The sequence below is a fragment of the Mytilus californianus genome, unplaced genomic scaffold (assembly GCF_021869535.1).
Source record: "Mytilus californianus isolate M0D057914Y unplaced genomic scaffold, xbMytCali1.0.p SCAF_3, whole genome shotgun sequence".
NCBI lineage: Eukaryota > Metazoa > Mollusca > Bivalvia > Mytilida > Mytilidae > Mytilus > Mytilus californianus.
This window is the reverse complement of record NW_026262679.1, coordinates 43,604,994-43,623,742: the sequence shown is the minus strand read 5'-3', so window position 1 is coordinate 43,623,742 and position 18,749 is coordinate 43,604,994. Positions and strand designations below refer to the sequence as shown.

The 18,749-nt window shown below is 32.3% G+C and overlaps 1 protein-coding gene across 1 annotated transcript in view; it reads left to right on the top strand.

The window, feature by feature from the left end:
* The window catches only part of LOC127734633 (CAP-Gly domain-containing linker protein 1-like), a 32,542-nt gene extending 17,636 nt beyond the window's left edge, over positions 1–14,906 (top strand). Inside the window, exon 2 of the mRNA XM_052244613.1 lies at positions 9,358–14,906. Within this exon, the coding sequence (XP_052100573.1) occupies positions 9,358–14,644 (5,287 nt within the window). The 3' untranslated portion in view covers positions 14,645–14,906. The remainder of the gene's footprint in view (positions 1–9,357) is intronic.
* Positions 14,907–18,749: the final 3,843 nt, after the last annotated feature.

Below are 18,749 nucleotides of genomic sequence, written 5' to 3'. Positions count from 1 at the left end.
ATGGAAATCAGGAGACGGTTAAACAAACCAAATTTGGCTGTAATGATTGTGGAAAACACCTGTGCCTGCCTTAATGCTTTACCAAATTCCACACTGTAAGGAATTGTTACAACTGATCATGGAAGTGGATAGCACTGTTTTGTTAATTTTGAGTGTTACTTTTGCGCTGTTTGGACGTCTGTTAAAGTTTTAATTGTTGACTAGTTGCTTAAAAAAACTGGACATTTACCACATATAAACAATCCTTATTTCCGATATCAATTCATGCAGGCAGGCCAGTGTTGATATTCAAGTTAGAGGATTTATCTGTAAATTTTTGTAAGTTATATATGTTACATTTTAAACATATATTTTTGTTAAAAATCATATGAACTGGCAGAATAGTTTTAGTTAAAAAAAAATTCTAGACAGAAACTTTGAAGTATGAACATGAAAAAGATATGAATTTTAAAAGATGCCAAAAATTTTATAAACTATTAAAAAAAAATTCAACATTAAAACTTTTTCTCATGAACTATTAATTATGAATTTCATCCAGTCTTTTAATGCATGCACGTATACAAACAGATAATGATTTACAAATCAAAATACAATAAATTTTCATCAAGTAAAAAAAAATCATAGATCTGTATAATTATCTCATACAGCATGTACAGTACATATAGGAATTTACTGAAGTATAACAAATGGTTTGTGTAAAGTAAATTTATTTGCTGAACCAAATGGGGATGAAAATGATAAAATACTGCAACATTTTATTGTTTGTCTCGATAAAATATTTTGGTTTTAATTTTGCTTGCAATTTTGCACGGATTTTGTTAGTTTCCAAATTCAAACTCTTGCTTATGGTAGGATTAATGTTCCTGATTTTGTTGGAGTTGTCTCTCTTCTTTAACCATGTAAACAATATGGCGGTCGCAATTTTCTCGTACGACAGACACTTTTTTAAGCATTTTTTTGTCCTGGAGACATCGATTGGAATACTTTTTATGGATAAGGAACTTCAGTAGTACGACTGTTATCCGTTTGCATGACACTTGTTTGAAGTAAAATTGGTTCAAACGTAATTTAAGCGCATTTAAATCAGTGGCGGATCCAGAGGGGGGCGTAGAGGGCGTACGCCCCCCCTTTGCTTGCACTTTTTTTTTTTTTGTAAAATGATTAATCAGACTAGACTTCGCGAACTTTGCCATTTCCCGTGTATTTAATTTTTATGCGACAATTCTTTACTTATAAAGATATTTTTCGCTCGTATTTACTGTAATATATTATTGATTATGTCAAAGTCATGTGATTCGCTACGGTGGAGTTGACCAGTGCGTCGAAAAAAACGTCACTCAGTCATTTTGAAATTCAAATTACAGTAACACATTGCTTAGGCTGAGGATGACAAGCATGACGCCTTCAAAGCGACAAAGTATTGAGCAAGAACGTATTGACTTCTATTTCACAATTCCACCCAACAGAAAGTAATACTCTATTACACTCTCATGAAAAAAAAAGTTCCACAGCAATATTATTTACCTACGAAAACATGTTTAACCCCACACGCCCCAGCCCATTAATAACATTGCTGAATAGTGATCCCCAGTCAGTAAGCTCTAGATATAGATTTAAAGTCTAAGGTACGGACCATTTGATTTAAGGGGGCAGTCTGAGATATTTAAGAGAAAAAATACTGACCCTAATTTTTGCCTTAAATAAAAATTCTGGCCGTATCTGGATTGAAAACAATAATCTTGTCCACTTTTTTGCTATTAGAACAAAATATTTTCAACTAAATTATTTAGCATTAAATGAACATGATGAATAAAAAACGGGCGTAATTTTTTTTTTTTGAGGGGGGGTTGGGGTTGCATGTGAATCCCATATCTGACCGGAATGTCTGTTGTCTGTTTCGCCGAACTGATATACTGAATACCTTTATCAAGGCCCGACTGCAACCTGCCTGCTGGGTGTGGCCTATATGTCTCCATGTGTCGACCGTCATTCACAACTTCATTGTCATTTCCGACTCATTCGTAGCCTTTGGTCGATTTGGAACCCCTCACTTCCCTTGTTGGATGAAACATTTCAACCAAACATTTGGATAAAAATTGCTTGTTTGTCTTTCTTCGTGTCGGTCGTATTGTAAATTTCATTGAATAGCCGTATATCTTGTTTACAACAAGAAATCTGTGAGGTTATGCTAACTAACCATACAACAAACGAGAATTTTCCATCTCCATTTTTTACTGACAAATCCCACATCAAAAATATTTATTAGTACATAGCTTTGGATCAATCCAATCATTTTATAATAGACAATTAATGGAGAGAATACGGCACCAAAAATGTCCAACCCCTACACTTTAACTATAAAATGCATTTTACACTTATTTTATGTTTTTTAGCCAAAAAAAGGTCAAAGAAAATTTTCGCCTCGCTCCGCTCGGCAAACTTTAATACTACGCCCCCCCTTTCCAAAATCCTGGATCCGCCCCTGTAAATAGTACCGAGGTAGAAAAAATTCCGTACGCAAATTTTCAACCGGAAAGTAGAATAATTTTGCTTTAAATCGCAGTCAATCAACAAAATGCCATTAACCCCCCTTAGAGAACAAACTTTTCTTTCACCACGTGGCTTATGAACGACCAATTTACTGTCGTTTGCTGGAATTCGACGATTTCCGTAATCACGATTTTTTTTCTGTAGAACCTTGCAAAATGAAACCCGGTCGGGGAATTAGCTCGAGGAAATAAACTTCGGCCACCAAATCCCGCGAAAAAAATTAATTCAGGAGCGAAAGTGTGAAGGGCATACGATACAGTTACAGGGGAAGTAATGACGTTGCTAACGTAAATTGTTATTTTCGCGACGTCAAACTGTGACTAATCGGGAAAAGATGCAGTTTTCGACTGATTTTTATCATTCAAACTGATTTAACTTGAAAACGAGTTCTTGAACCCTTCTTTTTTAAAATGACATTTGGTTTGATTACGTATGAAGATTATGTGTACCAATTTTCATGAAAAAGTCAATAGTGCAATTATTTTAAATTTGATAAATATACAGCAAAAAATGACGTTTTTTTTCTACATTCATGAACATTTGTTAAATATGAGTTATTTGTAAAAATAACATGTACAAATTTATAGAACATTTATATAAAACAGAAATTACAAATAATTTAACAAAAAACAGCTTGTGTTTATCTTTTAAAACAAAAAAGTTATGTATTTCTGTCGAAAGGAAAAAATACGTCCACAAATCCGAATTTTGAGGATATATCTGAAATTTCAACCCCAATTCTCAAAAAGTAGCACATGATGGTATATTTTTTTATTGCATATTTGATTTAATCAGGTAAAAAATAGCCTATATGCAAATTTTCATCAAAATTTCATTACGCCAATACGGGACCAAAACTGTATCGTATGCCCTTAATTAAGACCTTTTGATTATAGATTAATGCAATACCTGCTTAAATTCATGTTTTAGGAATATTTATGTTATTGTTATATATTATTTATGATCGTTTATCATAAGCCTCAAAATCAGCAGCACTATATTCCAGTTTCACCCTTCGATATAACAATATTTATTATATAGACTTTAGATTCTATAAACCGATAAAACTTTTGTTTTGAGCGTACTTCTTGTTCATTGTTTTATAAAATTAAATGTTGACATTATATATCAAATATAGCTTTAACATGTTGAGGTCTTTGAAAAATCATAAAATAAAACAAAGATTACCGTGCTTGTTTTTCAAGAAAAGTCTGGAAGGTTAAAAATGTTTGTAATATTGTTGAGATTTTCTAAAATGATATATATATTAGCCAAATTGTTTTTTTTTTAAGCTATGATAAATGTGCCTTTGCAGTACTGTTTCATTTCAAAACCTCAGTGAATTTTTGTCGAACTTTATTTGCAGTTTTCCAAGGTTCTAGTATTGTAATTTTATGATATTTCTACATATGTCGACGTTCGGTGTGCATTTTGAAATGAATGCATTATAGAATAACTATTCGAAGAAAATAAGAATTATTTGTTACCGTCCTCATTCTAAGAATAACTATCAAAATGTGTTCCTAAATGGTTGGCTTTTAATTTACTGGAAAACCACTTTCCAACGTTTCGGAAAAGATGCACTTCTTGGTTTCATTTCCTTTTGTTTAATTTGAGATTTTTATTGGAAAGCTTCATCTCATTCACTTGTGGAAGAATTAAGGCATATAATACTGGAGTGATTACATAAAGTAAAGAAGTCACATCAATTATTGCTGCAGTTAAATTTATATTCAATTGACTCATCAAAGTGGGGAATATTATATAATTCCTCTGGAAGAGTTGTTGGCCATTTTCGAGCTCGAGTTTTTTTCTTCTTCTCAAAATGTAAACAAATGGCTGCCAAAATCTACGTGAACGACAAGCTAGATTTACAAGTATTCTTGTCAGAAAAACGAATACGGAAACGGTTTTTGAAGCTAAATGATTCAGTGGCTTATAGAAATTACGTTTTGAAACACTCGTTTGCTTAAAAGATATTTCCGAATGCATTATTAGTCAACGCGTTATACGGTGGTGCAATGACAAAAATATCTTTCGACTCGATCAAACTAAGTTATTGACACACGTTTTAAAGGTAAACTACTTGTTACTCTTCAAACAGTTTATAGACGCTCAACCTTAGTTATTTATCTACATTTAATCAAAATTTGACCGCATAATTCGCTACGGTTCATGAGATTTCAAGGATCAAAACTACGAGGTCGTTTTTGCTGTAGCACATGTTAAATTAATTCCGGTCAGGCAAACGGCTCGTGCAAATAAAATTTCGGCCAGGTAATCCCACGAAAAAATAAAATTCAGGAGTGAAAGTGTTTAATTTATTGTTGAAATTTATATATATTTGGACAAAAATTACAATAGTTAGGTAACAACCTCTTTCTGTCTTGATGACATAATGATATTCATCACCGATGTCTCTTGATTCGCAAAGATAGCACACCCTATCATTTCTGGATATGTTGCTCCACCTTCCCGTTTCAATAGGTAATCGGTGACTTCCACATTTAAATTTACACAATAAAAATTTATATATTGACATTTTTGAAAAGAGATGTACACCTCTGAGGAGCCAAAAATTTCTAGAATGAAACTTTTTTTCTTAACTTGATTTTTAGGTTTATATGACTGTAAAAAAAATAATTGGTGAAGAAAAAATCATGTGGTGGTGCACTTTCTTTTTTTTTTTTTTTTGCTACGGCCATTTGAAAGTACCCAATTTTGATGATTTTCCCATTTTTCATCAATTTTTACCCATTTTTGGGCTATTATCATTAATAAAATCACAGTTTCACAATTAAACTTTTTTTTCATACTTTCACTAAAGATGAAGTGGGCCAATTTGAATAAATTTAACGCTACTCATGTTTTTGACTTTTTGTCAGATATTCGGAATCCTCTAGTTTTATCCATGTAGTGCCAATAAAAATTTTGCCCACTGACCCATACTTTTCTTTTCATAATTTTATTGCATATAGTTTTAAAAGTCATTTTTGAACATTTTATAAAATCCTTGTTATTTTTTCATAGTTTTTGAAAGGAAAAGGGTGTCAGTGTTAGATGTATGAAAAATCTAGAGAGAACCATTTCCCGCCAAATTTTCAATTGATTATATCTCAAAAACTAAAACACAGACCTATCATTTTTTTCTAATCTTTAAGTTACCTTATTCATATTCTATCAATCTATAACAGTCTTTTAAAAACCTTGTTATTTTGAAATAGAGGAGTGATCATCCTTAATTAATATAAGAAAGTTTTATAAAATTGTGTTGCTTTTTCGTGTCAAATGGGGTCACCGGACTCATTTTCTTGCTACATAATAAAATAGGTAAATTCACAACACATTCTATTATAAAAGTTACTTTATCTGAGTTATCTCCCCTTATGGGTCAAAGTTGAAAAAAAAAATCAAATAAAAATACTCTGTCTTGTGTAGAATACAGCCGTAAATATGATAAAACACTTAATTTTCTATATTAACATGAAAAGTCTTACACATGAATTACATACTACTCTCGAAATTTGCACATTTTATTAAAGATTTAGATCGATTGTTATCTGCTATTTCAAATTCCAAGAAAAAGGAAGACACCCCAGCTGCCTTAAACTGTTTTGTCTACACTTTTTGAATATACCATACATTGATTTTGTAGCTTGTTCACAAATGTATTTTCGGGTCTTTAGAAATGAACAACTTCTAGCAAAAAATATGCCACGGTATTTATAATCAGTTCAATTTCTAGTTCTCTATTCTGTATAAAAAATTTAAATATTTTTGGGTTGTCTCCCTTTGGAGAATATAAGAACTTTTCTCTTATCAATATTTATTTTTAGTTGCCATTTTTTACAATAATCACAAAATTCATTTACATTTGTAACATGTTTTGTAAATCTTCACTACTCTCGGAAAACATCACAGTCTCATCCGCATATAATAACAAATATTTTTTTAAAATACTGTCAACTCGTGTTCAAGGTTATCACTAATAGAGCTAACACCAAGTACATCTTTGCCTTCAAAAAATGTTGTAAATCGTTTACAAATATTGCGAAAAGACCAGGGGAAAGATTTTCTCCCTGTCTTACACCCAATTCACAAGCAAATAACTCTGATTTCTCGCCATTAAATATAATGCGTGATTTTACATTTTCGTACATATTTTGTATAATACGGAAAAATTTGCCGTTTATATTATTCTCTAAAAGTTTAAATATTAAATAAAAAATTTCTCTGAATAAAATCAAAGGCTTTTTCAAAGTCGACAAAGGCACAGTAAAGTTTTTTCTTCCTTAATTTAAGTAACTCAAATAGTGCATACAATGAAAATAAATGATCAATAGTGGAATAGCAATTGATTTGATTGACCGGCTTGATTTTCTAGTAAAATAGAATACGCATCAAGATAATCACATAATCTAGTGTTTAAAATAGAAGTAACAATCTTGCTAAGACAAGACAAAAGAGTAATAGGGCGGTAATTCTGTGGTTCGGTATTACTACCTTTGTTCTTAAAGATTGGTATGACGTTACCTATTATCCATGTCTCGGGTATTCTACCCGAATCAAAAATAATATTAATTGAATATATACACATAAATATCAATCATACAATCATTCAACAAAGAAAGATAACTTGTGTTTCCAATGTTAAACTATTTCAAACATCTTCTCCTCTGAAACTACTGAACCAATTCGTACAACACTTAACCTGAATGATCCTTAGGGTATCTTAAATAAAGTTTGTGTTTTATTTTCTGTTTTGTTTAAAAAACATGTCCGCCATGAACAAAAAATAGAACATAGGGGTAAAATGCAGTTTTTGGCTTATATCTCAAAAACTAAAGCATTTAGAGCAAATCTGACAAGGGGTAAAAATGTTCATTAGGTCAAGTTCTATCAGCCCTGAAATGTTCAGATGAATCTAACAAACGCTTGTTGGGTTGCTGCCACTAATTTTGTAATTTTAAGGAAATTTTGCTGTTTTCGGTTATTATCTTGAATATTATTACTGTAAACAGCAAAAATGTTCAGCAAAGTAAAATCTACAAATAATTTATATGACCAAAATTGTCAATTGACCTCTTAAGGAGTTATTGCCCTTTAAGGACAATTTTGCACAATTTGTTTATCGTGTTTTCTAACTTTAAAAAATCTTCTCCTCTGAAACTACTGAACCAAATTAAACCAAACTTAAGCCGAATGATTCTAAGGTAATCTAGAATAAAGTTTGTGTTTTATTTTGTGTTTCCTCAGAAAACATGTCCGCCATGGCTAAAAAAAGAATATACGGTAAAATGCAGTTTTTGACTTAAATCTCAAAAACTAAAGCATTTAGAGCAAATCTGACAAGAAGTTAAAGTATTCATTAGGTCAAGGTCTACCTGTCCTGAAATTATCAGCCAAATCAGGTATCTGATTTTTAGGTTATTGCCCCTGAATTGATGATTTTAAGGACATTTTACTGTTTTCGATTATTATCTTGAATATCATTATAGATAAGGATAAACTGTAAACAGCAAAAATATTAAGCAAAGTAAGATCTACAGATAAGTTTTATATGACCAAAATTGTCAATTGACCACTTAAGGAGTTATTGTCCTTTAAAGACAATTTTTCACAATTTGTTCATCTAGTTTGCTTACTTTTAAAAATCTTCTCCTTTGAAACTGCTGAATCAATTTCAGCCAAACTTGGGCTGAATGAGTTTCAGAGTATCTAGTATAAATTTTGTATTGTATTTCCTTGTACGTCAAGAAACATAGCCACTATGGCTAAAATGGAACATAGGGGTAAAATGCATTTTTTTGCTTTTGAAGAAAATATGACAGATACAAAGAACATTTAAATGGCATTTTAAGCCACTCATTAATATATATTGAAAAGCAAATAATAATCACTGATGAAAGATTTAAGCAAAAAATTACAGGTGAGCGATTCAGGCTCTTGACTCAGAGCTTCTTGTTTGTAATGTTTTTCCGACTGTCGAAGTCTTTCTTTAAATAAATTAGATCCATAGTGTTTATAAAGTCTTCAGCTTTTTCAAAATTCTTGTCTAACTTTTTTAAATTCTTTATTAAACAAATCTTTGTTCGAAAAGTTCCCTTTCTCGCCATTAGAATTTTTAGTAAATACCCCAAATGTGTCTTTTGCAGCACTCAATAGTACAGTCGTAATATCACTTACAATATCATCTACGGTAACTTGATCAACTAAAATAATATCCTCATATTTAGACATTACATTCAACAATAATTCGTTTACTTTATCAACAACATCAATGTTGTTTTTGTATTCAATTGTCTTTTCGTGTTTCCATTTACCAACGTGTACAGTACTGTCATTGATTACTTCGCTTTTACCTTGTGTATTACTTTATAGCTAAAAGACAAACACAAAGAAGAGTGTATATCTGACAAAAATCAGAAACTTCGCAATTATCCACTTTACATAAAATATTCGCAGTACATACCATATAATCTACTACGCTAACACTTCGACTTGTAGTAGATTAACCAAGTTCTCCTTAGTTGACCTACATATACCAAAGCAGTACAGGTGCCGGGTGCGACGGCAGGCATCAGGCAATCAATTAATCAAGTTATTCATCTGAATCACCACAAGTTAAGTCCATACATAAAATTCAACCGACTCAAACCAATCCTTCTGTGGACTCCTTCACATTTCATAGATTTGTTTTTCGATTAACTAACTTGTCAGTATGTGGACATGATTTACTAGTAACATCCGGTTTTTATCTAGGGTCTTCCTTCTACCAGTTTATCAATTATATTTTCTTTCTTCCAGATTGCCAGGAAACAGTCCGCTTGAAAATTTTCAACGACAAACCCGCAAAGCCAATGTTATATCTTCGGCAGGTCCAAAGAAGCCAACGACAAGTAAAGATGGGAGTATTAAATCGCAAGTTTTACAGCTGCTCAACTCTAAGGCGAATGGAAAATCAGAGATAAAAGCAATCGAACCTATAGAGTTCAAGAAACCAAAGAAATCTAAAACCAAGAAAGGAAACACAAAAACTACACTTCCGACTGTGAAGGGCACGGAGGTAAAAACTAAGAAGGATGGGACAGGCAAAAGCAAGAAAAATAAAGCACTGAAATCTATGCAAAAGGAGATTAAAAAGCTACAAAAAAAGTTAACTCCGAAATCCAAATCAACCTCTGTCACTCAAAAGGCAACCCAAACTAAAGTAGAAAAAGCAAAGGATCCAAAGTCAAATTCAACCAAGATAAAGAAGAAAGAAGTGAAGAATTCGAAGAAAATTATAAACAAACCTAAAAACGGAAAACTTAAGCCAAGCAAAAATAAATTGGCTAAAGCTAAGTCAAAGACGACCAAGAAAGATGGTAAAAAGAAGTCAAATAAGAATAAGGCGACTAAAGCTAAGTCAAAGAACAGGAACAAAGTACTTAAAACTAAGACAAAGCAGATAAAGGAAGTCACTAAAAATAAGTCAGGGAATAAGGAGGTTAAAACAAAGGTTGTAAAAAAAGTACTCAAAAATGTGTCAAAGAAAAAGAAAAAGGCTGACACTAAGTCAAAGAAGATTAACAAAGTAATCAAAAATGACCCAAAGAAAAAGAAAGTGGATATAAAGATAAACCTCAAAACTGAATCTAAGAAACTCAAAGTTAAACCTATAAGCATAAAATTAAAACAACCAACAACAAAGAAGCTCATTGCTAAGCTGAAAAAAGTTAAAAAGATTGCAACAAAAAAACTTCTTAATCAGCTTAAGAAAGTGAAAGTAGCTGCAACCAGTAAACTCAATTTGAAGCTTCAGAAAATAAAAAAGACACAATCTAAGAAACTAAAAGATGAGCCTAAGAAGATACAAAAGGCTGAAACAAAGAAGCTTAATACTGTGATTAAAAATATGAAAAAAGTTGAAAAAGGGAAATTAACTGACAAGCTTAAGAAAATAAAACAGGATGAAACAAGCAAACTCAATGTTAAGCTCGAAAAAATAAAACAACTTAAAACAAAGGAACTCAAAGCTGATCGTCAGAAGATCAAAAAGACTGAAGCAAAGAATATCAAAAATGTGCTGAAGCAAGTGAAAAAAGCTGAAGTAAAGAAACTCAATACCAAGCTTAAAAGCATAAAACAGGCTAAAACAGAGAATCTTAAGGTAAAAATTGAGAAGATCAAAGAAGCTGAAACATCAAAAATCAAAACTAAACCTAAGGAAAAACAACAGGCTAAAATAAAAAAACTCAACACTAAGTTGGCGAAAATAAAGCGGGTTGGGACAAAGAAAATAAATGCAGCACTTAAACAAATCAAACAGGTGAAAACAAATAAAATCAGTGCAAAGATAGAGAAAATAAAACAGGCTAAAAAAGAGAAACTCAAAGCTATACCTAAGAAGATAGAGAAGACTCAATCAAAGCTTATCAAAGCCAAGCTAAAGGAAATAAAACAGGAAGAAATAAAGAAACTCGATACCAAACTTAAGAAAATAAAACAAGTCAAAACACAGTCTCTCAATGCCAAGCTTGATAAGATCAAACAGTCGGAAAAAACCAATATCAAGACAGAGCCAAAAGACAAACAACAAACTAAAATAAAGAAACTTAATACAAAGATTAAGGAAATAAAACAGGTGGAAAAAAAGAAAATAGGTGTTAAGCTTAATGAAATAAAACAAGCCCAAAAACATGAACTCAATGCAAAGCTTAAGAAAATAAAGATGGCTGCAAAGAATCTCGACACTAAGCTTAAGAAAACAAAACAAGTTGAAACAAAGAAACTAACTGCTAAGCTTAAAGACGTAAAAAAGAATAAAATGAAAGACCTCAAGGAAAAACTTAAGAAGGTAGTACAGGTCGGAACCAAAAAAATCAAAGCAAAACCTAAGAAAGTACAGACAGTTAAAAGAAAAGAGCTCAAGGCTAAAGTTGAGAAATTAAAACGAGTTGAAACAAAGAAAGTCAAGGATAAGATTATAAAGATGAAGAAAGTTGAAACAAAGAAAATCAAAGCTAAGCTAGCGAACATAAAACAGGTTGGAACAAAGAAAATCGTGAAGAAGCTGAAGAAAATGAAAAGTAAACCAACTGTTATTAGTACAGCTGCTACGGGAAAAAAGCAAGTCAAATTAATTAAGAAAATAAAACAGGCTAAAAAGAATCTCAAAACTGAGATCAAGAAAGAAAAACAGGTTGAAACAAAGAAACTAAATGCTAAGCTTAAAATCATAAAACAGGATAACATGGAAAAAGTCGATAAAAAACTTGAGAAGGTAAAACAGGTCGAATTAAAAAAAATCGAAGCAAAACCTAAGAAAGTGCAGGAAGATAAAAAAAAAGAACTTAAGGCTAAACTAAAGAAATTGAAGCAAGTTGAAACAAAGAAAGTCAAAGATAAGATTATAAAGATGAAGAAAGTTGCAACAAAGAAAATCAAGGCTAATATAGATAAACTAAAACAGGTTGAAACAAAGAAAATAAAGAAAATGGTGAAGAAAACGAAAAGTAACCCTATTGTTATTAGTACAGCTATTACAGGAGGAAAGATAAAGTCTTTGATGTCTCAACCAACTAAATCAGTGAAACTTAATACTAAAGCAAAGAATCTAAAATCAGACATACAGGCAATACTTAAAGAAAAAACAAAGACACCAATTAAACCAAAGATTAAACCAAAGACATCAAAACTCATTAAAAAAATGAAACTGTCAACAAAAATAGAGAAAATCAAACAACCAGAATCAGAGAAAATCAAAGAAGAGCTAAGTAAATTGAAACAAGAAGTTAAAACAAAGAAGCTCAAAGCTAAGCTTAATCAAATAAAAGAAGTTAAAGCAAAAAAAATCGAAACCAAACTTGAGAAGATGAAACAGATTAAAACTAAAAAACTCAAGACTGACCTTAAAAAGATGAAACAGAAAGAAACAAAATTACTCAAAGCTAAGATTAAAGAGTTGGGACAGACAAAAACAATGAAACTCAAAGCTAAGATTAAGAAGATGGGACAGGCAAAAACAAAGAAACTCAAAACAAAGCTTAGGAAGTTGGAAAAGGAAAAAATGAAGAAACTCAAAGTTGCGGTGAAGAAATTAGAGAAGGCTACCGAAAAGAAACTCAAAGTGGCGGCGAAGAAAATAAAAAAGGCCAACAAAAAGGCACTCAAAGCCGAACTAAAGAGAAAGCAAGCTACTGAACAAACGAAAAATGAGACCAACGTTCAGCAAAAGAAAGCATTAAATAAGATGATGAAAATGATTAAAACGTTGAAAGTTAAGCAAAAACAAATTGACTTAAAACCAGTAGCTGTCAAGTCTAAAACGAGCCTTAAAGATAAATCTAAAATGAAGAAGAAACCTTCAAAAAAAGGAGTGGTTCATATTGTGACGAAACTAGTCAAAGGTAAAGCTTTAAATAAAGAAGCTGTAGAAGGAATACTTGAACCAGAAAAGACTAACGGAAGTATTTCAATAAAAGTTGGAAATAAAACGAAAAAACCTAAAGAGAAAGCAGTGGAAAAATTGTTGAAGAAACTCGTAAAAGGAGAAGTCCTGAAGCAGAATGTTTTTGCAAAAAAGATAAAGCCTAGTAAGAAAAAACAAATAACGAAAGCAATAATAAAGAAAGTGAAAAAACTTGTTAACGTGAAAAAACTTGTTAAAGGGAAAGCACTGAATAATAAAACAACTGCAGACATACTTAAATCTATCAAAAAGAAGACACCTTTACGTAAAGCAATTATGAAGAATGTGAAAAAAATTGTTAAAGGCAAAGCACTGAAACAAAAGAAACTTTCAAGAAAACTTGACTCTAAAAAGAAGTCACCTTTACATAAAGCAATTATGAAGGATGTGAAAAAAATTGTTAAAGGAAAAGCACTGAAACAAAAGAAACTTGCAGGAATACTTGACACTAAAAAGAAGAAACCTTTACAAAAAGAAATTATGAAGGATGTGAAAAAAATGGTTAAAGGAAAAGCACTGAAACAAAATAAACTTGCAGGACTACTTGGTTCAAAGAAGAAGAAACCTTTACAAAAAGCAATTATGAAGGATGTGAAAAAAATGGTTAAAGGAAAAGCACTGAAACAAAAGAAACTTGCAGGAATACTTGGCTCAAAAAAGAAGAAACCTTTACATATAGCAATTATGAAGGATTTGAAAAAAATTGTTAAAGGAAAAGCACTGAAAAAAAACAAACTCGCAGGAAAACTTGGCTCAAAAAAGAAGAGACCTATACATAAAACAATTATGAAGGATGTGAAAAAAATTGTTAAAGGAAAAGCACTGAAAAAAAAGAAACTTGCAAGAATACTTGGCTCAAAAAAGAAGGGACCATTACATAAAACAATTATGAAGGATGTGAAAAAAATTGTTAAAGGAACAGCATTGAAACAAAAGAAACTTGCAGATTTACTTGGCTCTAAAAAGAAGAAAACTATGCAGAAAGCGGCAATGAAAGCCGTAAAGACACTTGTCAAGGGAAACGGAACAAAACCAGGAGTAAAAAGCGTAAATAAAAACAATACACTTAATATTCTAGGAACACCTAATCCAACGAAACCTGCCGAAATAGGTGTCAAAAATACTTCAAAAAACACCACGGAAAAGGCCATTATAAAGAAAGGGAATGCATCTATACTGGAAAAGGGAATTCAAGTAAAGAAAGAAGCTAATATAATCAAAGCTAAAATTGAAAAGATGTTATATAGGGTGAATACGAAGAAAAAAGGGGCTTCACCAAAATTAGCTAAAAAAATAGAAAAAATGGCTGACACAATAAAGAATCAGGTCGACGATATAGTTACACAAAAAAATAAGGAGAATGAGGTCTCGATGGACGGTCTGTATGGAGCAAACTCTCCTATGTACTCAAGTCTGATGCATCTTGAAGTTGACCTTTTAAAACTTTTAGACTACATGGAGCATTCAAAGGTGAAAATGGGTGACGCGTTTGAGTCAAAAGCATTGAAAAAAGAATTGAAAAGTGCAAACAAAGGAAACGATGTGAACGTGTTCAATAAACAACTTGGCTCAGTGATGAAAAAGATGAAAGGAATTGATAAAAAGATATCGGAGGAACACAACAAAATTGTTGGATATTAAATTAATCTTTTCGTTGATATCATTTAAATATATATGGTTTCATTTAGTATTGTTTTGTTAGGATAAAAAATTATTTATTTTCTCTTTTCCCTTTATTCTAAAATAAATTTGACGGAAACTAAAATACAAATTGATATGCTTGATGTGTACTTAGTATATGATGAAGGAAACTAGCTAAAAAGATATAAATATATATCAGTTTCAATTTGTGTACTGAATTAAATTATGTCTCCTCTTCGACGGAGGGCGACACTATTTTATAGTAGTATTTCTTCTTCTGATTCTTCTCATACAACCATGCCCGGGCCAAATTTTTTTGTCTTTTGATACTGGCTTTTGATATTAGGTATGAAGTTGTATCACGATAAGATGGTGAGTCAAGATGGTGAGTCGCTTATAACAATGACTATCGTGTGACCTTGACCTTGGTCCTCAATTTTGAAATACTTGATTTTAGGAAATTTTCGTGTCTAAAACAACTTTTTTATCCGTTGACATAGGGTTTTGATATTTGACACTGACCTTGAACTTTGACCTTAATGGTAAAATTATTGATTTGTATATGTCCACTCCATAACCATATATTTTCTTGCTTGCCATGACCAGACCTGTTCAATGCAACTAAGGGTTTGCCACTGGGTGGTTATGCTCCAGTCCTTCGTGTAATAAATCGTTAAATATCTCAAAAATTGTTCAGATGACCACCCTTTTACGATGTCTGGTCTTAATTGCCTTGATAATATTTTTTAATTCAACTAAGGTTTCGTCCCTGAGGGACATGCCCAATCTCATGAACATCATTGATTATCCACCCTTACTTAGATAATATATAGTCTTAATTACATTTATATTAACTTTTTCATATAGGTTTTGTCTCTGTGTGTTATGCCCAATCCCTTCAATACCACTCATTATTTAATATCTTTAAAAAAACCTAAACCATACATATTCTTAATTGTCATAAGACCTTTTAAGTGCACCATTAATTTTGTCTTAGTTGGGGAAGGGAGACATTGCCCATACCTAAATATCATTATGTGTTCAATATATTAAAAACATTTAAAATTCCTATTCATTAAGCATAAATAATATTCTTATTTGCCACGACAATACCTTTTCAGCAATTGTGTTTTATTGACCTTTTCTTTACTTGACCGACTTCTAGAGGTGAAAGCATTAGTTTTAGTCTACAAGGCGATACATTAGTTTTAGTCTACAAGGCGAGAAATTAGTTTTAGTCTTCAAGGCGAGAAATTAGTTTTAGTGTACAAGGCGATACATTAGTTTTAGTCTACAAGGCGATTCATTAGTTTTAGTCTACAAGGCGATTCATTAGTTTTAGTCTACAAGGCGATACATTAGTTTTAGTCTACAAGGCGATACATTAGTTTAAATTCACAAGACGATACATTAGTTTTAGTCTACAAGGCGATTCATTAGTTTTAGTTCACAAGGCGGTACGTTAGTTTTAGTTCATAAGGCGGTACATTAATTTTAGTCCACAAGGCGATACGTTAGTTTTAGTTCACAAGGCTGTACATTAATTTTAGTCCAAGAAAACAGTTCCACTAGTTTTATTTCTCTTACCTTTATTGTCACTATTTTGTCTGCTTTTTAGTTTTATGATGTTGTTTGTCCCCACTAGGATATAAAAATAAGATGTGGTATTGTTGCCAACCAGAGACCAAATGACGTAGAAGTTAACCACTACAGGTCACCGTATGGCCTTCAACAATGAGCAAATCCTATACCGCATAGCAAGCTATCAAAGGCCCCGAAATGGCAAATGTAAAACAATTCAAACGATTCAACTGATGGCCTGATTTATTTATAAAACAATAAACGAAAACAACTATGATATACAGAAACAAACGACAACAACTGAATTACAAGCTCCTGACTTACGACAGGCACACACAGAATGTGGCAGGGTGAAACATGTGCGGGGCGCCCAACCATCCCCTTACCTGTGACAGAATGTTTCTTTGAACATGGATGTGTAAAACGGGACGAGCAGGTTTTGTTGGTTTAGTACCCTGATCGATGGTTATTCAAACATGAATAGGAAATGTGAGTTATGAATGTATGAGACAGCATACGAGCGACACTAAAAAAACAATAGACATTTTGAAACAGCAAACAAACGACGTCAAGAAACTCAAAGCATAAGACAGCAAACGAACGACACTAAAAATAAAGAAAAACAAACGACACAAAAAAGAAAAACAAACGACACAAAAAAAACAATAAGACATCTTGAAACAGCAAACAAACGACACACAAAAAAAAAATTACAGACATCTTGAAAGAGCAAACAAACGACACAAAAAAAAAACAATAGACGTCTTGAGACGGTAAACGAACGACGCAAACTAAAAAGCAATAGACATCTTGAGGAAGTAAACGAAAGACGCAAAATAAATAAAAAAAGACATTTTGAGTCATCATACGATCATGAAAAATAGAGTGATGTCTATACTATTGGTCAAGCTGTATACCGAGTCGACTCAAAGATCTGCTATCAACGACTAAAGCATGGAAACAGGATGTGGTTTAATTGCAAATGAGATAAGTATCCACCAGAGACAAAATTATGTAAATATACAAAAAGGGGTCGGTAGAATAGGGAGAAAAACGAAGATCTGGTCTCCCTTAAACAGTTTTTACGGTACCAGCGACTTATTAAATTTATCAATAACTCCATTTTGGTATTTCTAGAAATTTGAAAGTATTTGATAAAGAAATTTACTACTAATGTCTCTTTTATCGACCATGCTATTCTTTTTTGTAGCTCCCCCTCGGATCTTCATTTACTTTTGGGGACCCTGTATTTTCGGGTTATGTGTTAGATGTTTGGCTATGATCAGGTATTGGTAGGACATAGTTTAAGAGTTAGGGTTAATTTGGATCGGTTTCTTGAGGTATCAGCTTTTTTCACTTGTTCCCGCTAGAATATAAAAGTGGTATTGTTGCCAAATATCCACCAGAGACCAAAAGACGTAGACGTTTTAAAAAACAACTATAGGTCACCATACGGCCTTCAACAATAAGAAAATCCAATACTGCATAGCAAGCTATTATAAATGACCCATAATGACAAATGTAAACATTTAAAACGGCAAAACTAACGGCCTGTTTTGTGTTCAAAACAATTAACGAAAAACACATATGATATACAGCAACAAACGACAACCACTGGATTACAAGCTCCTGGCTTTGGACTGGCACATACAGAATGTGGCGGGGTTAATGTTTGCGGGCGCCTAACCTGGTACAGAATGTTTCTTTGAACATGGATGTCATTGTGTAATACGGGGTGGGCAGGTTTTGTTGGCTTAGTACCCTGGCCTGATCGATAGTTATTCAAACATGAATAAAAGGAAATGTGAGGTACGATTGTTTGAGACAGCAAACGAACGACGCCAATTAATAAAACTAGACATCTTGAGTCATCATACGATAACGAAAAATAGACTGATGACTATACTATTGGTCAAGCTGTACACCGAGTCAAAGATCTGCCATCAACAACATAAGCATGGAAACAAGATGTGGTTTAAGTGCCAATGAGACCAAATAATGTAAATATACTGAGAGGGGTCGGTAAAATAGGGAGAAAACCGAGGATCTGGTCTCCTGTAAACAGTTTTTAAGGTATCTTCGACCTTTTAATCAGTAACTCATTATCAAACACGCTATTCCCTTTTGTAGCTCCCCCTCCATTTGCTGTTGGGGACCCTGTATTTTCAGGTTTAGGTTAGAGTTTGGTTTAATTTAAATTTTAGGGTTAGGTATTTAGATGTTTGACTAGTATTATGATTAGGTATTGGTAGGACCTAGTTTTAGAGTTATGGTAAATTTGGATAAGCCCTATATTGTTCGGATTCCATAAAGTAAATAAAGCCCCAAAATTAATGTTTTGTTTACTTGTTTTGTCTGCATTTATCCAAATGTTTTGGAACATTACATCAATAGATATAACATTTTGCTTTATTTTTACATGTTTTACACGGACTAGCAAGTCAGTGCAATTACAACTTTTGTGATAGAATTGAATGAATTGAATGCACTGGTCTAAGCTCCTCCCGTTCTTTCCTTTTTCTAA